The following is a 6,775-nucleotide window of genomic DNA, read 5'->3' as shown; positions in this document are numbered from 1 at the left end:
AGATGTTAAACAGGACTGGGCCCAGCACCGATATACATGCATGTATTTTCCAAATGTTTGAGGGAAACTACACAACCAGTTGCCTGCTGCAAAAACTGTCAAAGTATCACAGCAGAATGTCTCTAGCTGACTATGACAGAGATGTTGCAATGCCTCTCAGGTCCTTCTCCCCAAAGGGTTTGGGGTTACCCTGCATTCTGTGCCCTTTGCAGGGGGGCAGAGGGACACACTACAGTCAGCTCTTGCTTGACATCCCAGATGCTCCTGCAGGGTGTCCACACACACCTTGAATATGTGCAGTGTCTAAATGGTATATAGCTTTACCTACACAAATGGTATTCACCATCTTTACCTACACAAATGGTATTCACCTACTTTACCTACACAAATGGTATTCACCATCTTTACCTACACAAATGGTGTACAGCTTTACCTACACAAATGGTATACAGCTTTGCCTCCACAGAAGCTTTAAATGCATTTTGAATTCAGTGTTCTCACTGACCCCATTTGTAATAAACACTGAAGTTAGTCTTAAGATAATTTTTTAGTTCCATCATTTGCTGCTTAAAAATTACTTGGGCTGCCCCATAATCTGGAAGTGAAAGAACCTTTGGGTTTTTCAGTTCTTCTTGCAGTGAAGACTGCAAGTTTGGTATCTCTTAGAGGAGACTGTGAAGCATCTGGCTGGGTCAAATGAAGCGTGTAGATTGCATGAGGAGTGAGGTCAGATTCTCCAGCTTTGGCTGCACTGAAGTTCCAGTGCAACAACTGCTGGACATAAACAGCTGCTGAGATATGTCATTTTCCTGTTTCCCACAAAGGAAAAAACAGCAGCTGGGTCTGAAGTGCCTGAGATTATTTAAATGAGTTCCTGCTTATTTCTACAGATATCTTCAGTTTCATTAACAGAGTTCCAATTGAAAAGGAAGGACAGACCCGTAACAATCAATTTTATTCAAAAAGATTATTTCTTACATTTTTTTATTAATGCTTCTACCCTCGGTCCTGGTCCTTGAAGAGAAAAATGTGTTAATGCCCCAAGATGGCATGCTAGAAATACCATCTGTCTGAGAATTTTTGGGACAGGGAGGTTGTTGGTACTTCAGCTAACCTGTGTTTGAATTTTCCTCATCTTGCTTTATGTTCACATGAGGCGAAAAAAGGTAAGAATATTTAGCATCAATACATTGGCCACTTCTGGAATAGCAAAGTTGTGGGTGACTTTTTAATTATCCCATGATTTTTCATGTTAAGATCTTATTATCATCTGTAAAAGCTCACTAGTTCTAGAGCCTGTTTTGGAAACAGAATTGTCTTGGATTGCAAGGCATAAGAGGGCTGCATGTCTGTCTGCAGAGCTGGAGTGAATTGCAGATTAAACCCTTAGTGAAGAATAAAACAGAAATATTTTAAAATGCTACTGTAAAAGTAATGCTTCCAGGACAGGGGTTATGTCTTAAGAGGATGGTTTTAGTGGGCTTTTTTTCTTTCTTTTCAGAATTTTTTCCCCCTTAAATAATTTGGATATACATAAATCTGACAGAGTATTTACTGTGGGCAAATTAAGATCTCTGTTTGGATACTTGATTCAGATGGGAGGAAGGATGAAGAGTAGTTGGGATGGGGATAGAGAATGGCAGGAAATTATAAAACTTCCAGACCTTACGAAATTGCACGAGTTCTGTCTTGTCAGCTTTGGAAATATTTGCATTTTGTGACTTCTACATTAACAGTGGCTCTGTTCAGAGGTGCTGTACCCAGGAACCTCTCAGTGATGAAGTTTCATAGCTTACTGACATTCACTACATGTCTTCCACCTCTGTGGAGAGGGATGTGCAGTGGAGTTCTGATTTTGGAAGATAAAGAAAATATATGTGTGTGTGCAAAATATCTGCTGTTGCATGTTTGTGCTGATAAAGGGGAGGCTGAAGTCACACACTTTCAATGGGAGCAGGAGGTGTGGGTTTATATAAGAAAATTGGTTTCTCAGGGTATTCGCTCCATAGTTGTGGGACCACAGGTAAATTTTGCCTCTGACATAGAGCAGTTTTACTCTGATTGTAACAAGTTACTTTTGTTAAGATTCAAGTTGTCACTGGCATCTTTATTTCATACTTCAAGTGATTTTTTTTGTTGTCGTTGTTTTTATTACTTTTTAAGGGACTCTAAATTCAATGTGTGCCTTAGTCTTTATTTTTAAGGAAGTTCTAGAAATCTTTCTTTTTCTTAAAGGTAGTAAATTTGCACATTGGCTGTTTAAGTGCATTTAGTATGTAATCTTTTTAACAGGATATTTTTGTATTTTCTGTCTTACTGGTTCATTTTTTCTTTCATAGAAAAGACTTAATACAGAACTTTCTTTTTAATTCAATTTTTTTTATACCTTACCATCTTAGGATGAATATTTAAACAACAATCTTCAGTCTTGCTTCAAAATGTCCCTGTGTGCATCTTCTCACAAGGACTTTTCTCAGTTGCTGCCACTTCAGGATATTGGATGCAATAAAACAGAAATTAAAAACTCACCCGCTGGTATCGTCTCTCCAGTTCCCTACAGCTGTAATCAATCCACATTGACAGCAGAACACAGTCCAGTCTACATTCCCTCATCTTATGTGGAAAACAGACATGAATATTCTGCAATGGCATTCTGCAGTCCTGCTATGATGAATTACAACATTACCAGCAACTTTGGAGATTCAGAGAGTGCATCTGTGAGGCAAACATCAAGCCCCAATGTGTTATGGTCTGCTCCTGGCCATCTCTCCCCTCTGACACTGCACTGTCAGTCATCACTTCTGTACGCAGAGCAGGCAAAGAGCCCGTGGTGCGAAGCAAGACCCATGGAGTCAGTGCTACCTGTGACCAGGTCAGTGTTACTCATTTCTTTAAGAGTTTGCTGAAAATTATTTACATTTTCTTTAGTTCTTTTAAGTCTTTTCTTTCTATATTTGACTTCAATGTGTTGGTCTCTCTGAAAAACAAAGCAAAACCAAAAATCTCCACCAAACACTAATCAATCCTGGGTTTTGTGGTTTTCCTAATGTAACTTCTGAAATAGGATTTCTTTCTCAATAGCTCCTTAGAGAACTATACATCAACACAAAGCACTACAAATACCTTCAGCGTGGGAACTGTTTACTGTGTTTAAACAAAAGTTCAAGACTACTAGATACTACTTTGTGTAATAAAAATGAATTTTGCTCCAGCAAATTAAATCCTTTGAGTGAAAGAAGGTTCATTCTTTTTTCTTTTTCATACAACATTATTTGAGTTCCATTTTATCTGAATTCTTTTAGCTGCATCTAATAGTTGTGAAAGCTTTTAATGAACTTAGAATTCAAGGGAAATGTTAAACTTTGTTTTAGTATTAACTGTTGCACAGTAGCACGCATCATGTTCGAAAGGATGCTGCTACTAAAAAGTCCGACATTGTTTCTTATTGCTGTTCTCAACTGACTTTATGAAGGTGTTGTGAACAAGAGATTTGTGGGCTAAGTTTTCAGCTGTAAATAAGCTGTATTTGCAAAAACATGTTCCCATTTTGCACATTTACTTGTGTTATAAACCATAAGCAGTGTATAGATAATCAGCTGATGAAATTACTCCATTCATGGGCACAACAGCTGTTGGATGGATAAAAGTACAGGGTGTTGCAGGTGCTGTTCCTGTTTTAGCAGGTGTATGTTTATTCATAGGGCTCCTTATTTAACTTCACCACTCATTGTCAAGATGAAAAATAGTGTGTCCTGGCAACAGTTTTATTTCAATTGTTAGTAAAGGATTTGTGCTATTTTTGAGACTACCCATGTTCCTCCTGCAATGGGTGGGCCTTATGTTGACTGCACAGGGCTAAGGCATGAGATCTACGTCTAATTCAGACTTGTAGGCTTCAGAGATCTTCAGCCTGGCCACCTGACTGGAATCATCAGAGAGTAGCAGGTAATTCTGGAGTGAAAATCTACTTTAAGTGTAGGTAGCACTTATATACAGAAGAATGCCCCAAGCAAGTGTAATGTGAGTAGGGCTAACATCCAAACTCTTCCCACTTTGTTAATGTTTCAAAACTTTGACAGCCCTAGGAGGACTGCTGTAGGTTAGTATTTGAAGCTGTCCAGATGATGGGACAGCAGATGGAATAACTCAAGAACAAGAGCATCCCATCTGATGCTCTGCAGTGTGCTCTCTACATAGCCAGAAGGGAAGCCAGACCTGCCGCACTAGAGTTTAAGTAAATAAGTCTGCTGCCATTTGTATAGATTCATACAGACTATTGCTTTTGTAGCTAATTTAAAGAGGAGAAAGGAAATCTGGAGTCTAAATTCATGGATTATATTTATTGTTCAGCAGCAAGTAACTACGGGTTGCTTGGTAGCTGGACTTTCTCTGTGCTTCATTTGTCTCAGTAAAACTATCACAGATGCATTGTAACTCCCTCATTGTGTATAGAATTTGTAAAAAAGAAAAAAAAATTACATGAAAACACAAAAAGCAAGAGCTGTAATTCAAGCTTTATATCCACCTTATTGTGGATATCTGTCCTGAAATAAGGATGTAAAGAAAAAAAAGCCCTGTATTCCCTTTTACTTCATCCTTTGGTGAAGTCTTAAATTAATGTCATGAATATTATATTTATTGCCATGGGAACAATGACTGTGACACTACAGATTCATAGATTATACCTTGAGGGAAGAGTTATTGGGACTGAAATTTAACAGAGTAGTTCTAGGGGAAGGGAGAGACTAATGCTGTAAAGTGTAAGTAATTTTAAACAGCTTCGTAGTTTGAGAAAAGGGTTTGTTTTTTTTTTTAAAGATGAGTAAGAAAGCATTGCTACATATTTAGGCCTGTTACACACTTTATTTTACCTTTCAAAATAAAGCAAGAGTATCACTGTGAGAGGAATTTATTTTCCCTGGGTGTAAATTCCCATTAACATTAGTTAAACCAATGTGGTCCACTTTGCTAAAGCTGCTTACCGTAATTTAGATCTCCTTGTATATCAGCTTAAAATAAGGAGCCAGAATTCTCAGCATTCCCCTTCCTTACAAATAGGTTAGTTATGTGAATACAGAAGAAATTTATTTAACTTTGTTAAATGTAAATATTATACAGCATAGTGTTACTCTGCACCAATAGTTCAAAAAAATTAATTGTATTCCATGTAAAAATAGGATGTGAATTTTTAGAGTTCCATTTTTTTGGTATGAAATGACAATAATTTGGTGATAAAGACTCTGCTATCTTTATTTGCATTATAGGTCCTGTACTTAGTGAAGACAATAGAAATAGTCTCACAAATTTTGTTGATGCTGAATCACTCAATTTATATTAAAATGACATGAAGAGAAAAAGAATGTGACAGTGTAATTATATTTAAATGTAGTCTGAAACTGATTTCTGTCTTCATCCTCTAAATAAAATGATTTTAATTAAAGAAACAAAAGGTTTATTTTCAAAATGAAGACATACATTACTTTCTAAAAAGTATTATGAAACTTTAATGAAGTTGCCAGAATGATGTTTCTGAAACTGAAGTTATTCTTCTTTTCTATTACTTTCCTTGTGCTTCTGACTAATTGCAGGTAGAGCATGTAGGGAAGGTTTTGGGGTGCATAGGCCAGCAATGCTTGATAATTAGAAATTGTTTAGTAACGTGGTCTTGTCCACTGTGCGCTAATATCATATTTATACATTATTTAAACTCTGCTTTGAAGCCATAATTATTTGCATTATTCTTCTGCGCTTTTTTTATTGAGCTCATTCTATAGAGTACTTAAGTGTATCTTGAAGTCTCTTTGGATTCATGGGTTGGCATCTCTATGATGGAATAGTGACAGAGATTAAGAAAAATATCTCCCTTAATTTTATGATATTGATGACATGACTTTCAGTGTATTAATCAATGTTAGGAGCATAGCAGAACCTGTGCTTTGGAGATATAAATATTGACAGTTGTGTGGTATTAACAATTCCAGAAGTTAAGTGGAAGAGGGTGTCTAGAAAAAGATTGAAAAATATTCTTCAGCTGATTTTCTCCCATCATCTTGCACACATTCTGGGAGAGAAAGGAAGACCATTCTTCATCCTACAGCTGAGGCTTGTATGAGATTGAATTATCTCCAAGCAATGAATAAACCAGTAGCCTGTGGGAAGGAGGGAAGAGTTATAAGAAATTATAAAATAAAGACTATTAATTTTTGACTTAATGGATTTTTAAATTTTTCTCAGTGTGTGTGTTTTGTTTTGTTTTGTTTTGGGTTTTTTTCTCTCTTTCTTTTTATAATGTATAATAGTTTAGGTTTTTAAAAAAACCTGATAGGCAACAAATGCCATGAACAAATCTTGCTGCTTTCTAGGTCAAATCCTTACCATCATTCTTTACTTTTAATAAAAGTTGAATTTAGGTTCAAGTTTTCCAGGTGTGACAGATGCATCAAACACTTGCTGTGGCAAAACTCAAGGTAATTAGGAGACACAATAGATACTGAGTAACCTCAATAGTCTTGCTAATTCCTTCTCCTGTAGGGTAATCATCTTGTCACTGCTGATGGAAACCACTGACTTGTTACTTTCAAAAAAATCTTAATTCTTTTTATGGAAACATAACATCTTTACATAGAAACCATGATCATAAAATAGAGAGGAGTGTTAGGAAGTGTAAACCAATAAATCTTTGTCCATGCGATGCCTCAGTAACAGCCAGGGTACATCCCCCATTTTCCTGCATCCTTTGGTGTAGGAGCTTTGTGGAAATCCAGCCAGCTACTGC

The 6,775-nt window shown here is 36.6% G+C and overlaps 1 protein-coding gene across 1 annotated transcript in view; it reads left to right on the top strand.

Annotated features, from left to right (window-relative positions):
* The first annotated feature begins 2,391 nt into the window (after positions 1-2,391).
* ESR2 (estrogen receptor 2) overlaps positions 2,392-6,775 on the top strand; it is a 32,313-nt gene continuing 27,929 nt past the window's right edge. The window contains exon 1 of the mRNA XM_010163104.1: positions 2,392-2,872. Within this exon, the coding sequence (XP_010161406.1) occupies positions 2,439-2,872 (434 nt within the window). The 5' untranslated portion in view covers positions 2,392-2,438. The remainder of the gene's footprint in view (positions 2,873-6,775) is intronic.

Source organism: Antrostomus carolinensis, unplaced genomic scaffold, assembly GCF_000700745.2.
Source record: "Antrostomus carolinensis isolate BGI_N321 unplaced genomic scaffold, ASM70074v2 scaffold15282, whole genome shotgun sequence".
Taxonomy (NCBI): domain Eukaryota; kingdom Metazoa; phylum Chordata; class Aves; order Caprimulgiformes; family Caprimulgidae; genus Antrostomus; species Antrostomus carolinensis.
Note: the sequence above shows the minus strand (reverse complement) of the source record. Positions and strands in the feature narration are given on the sequence as shown.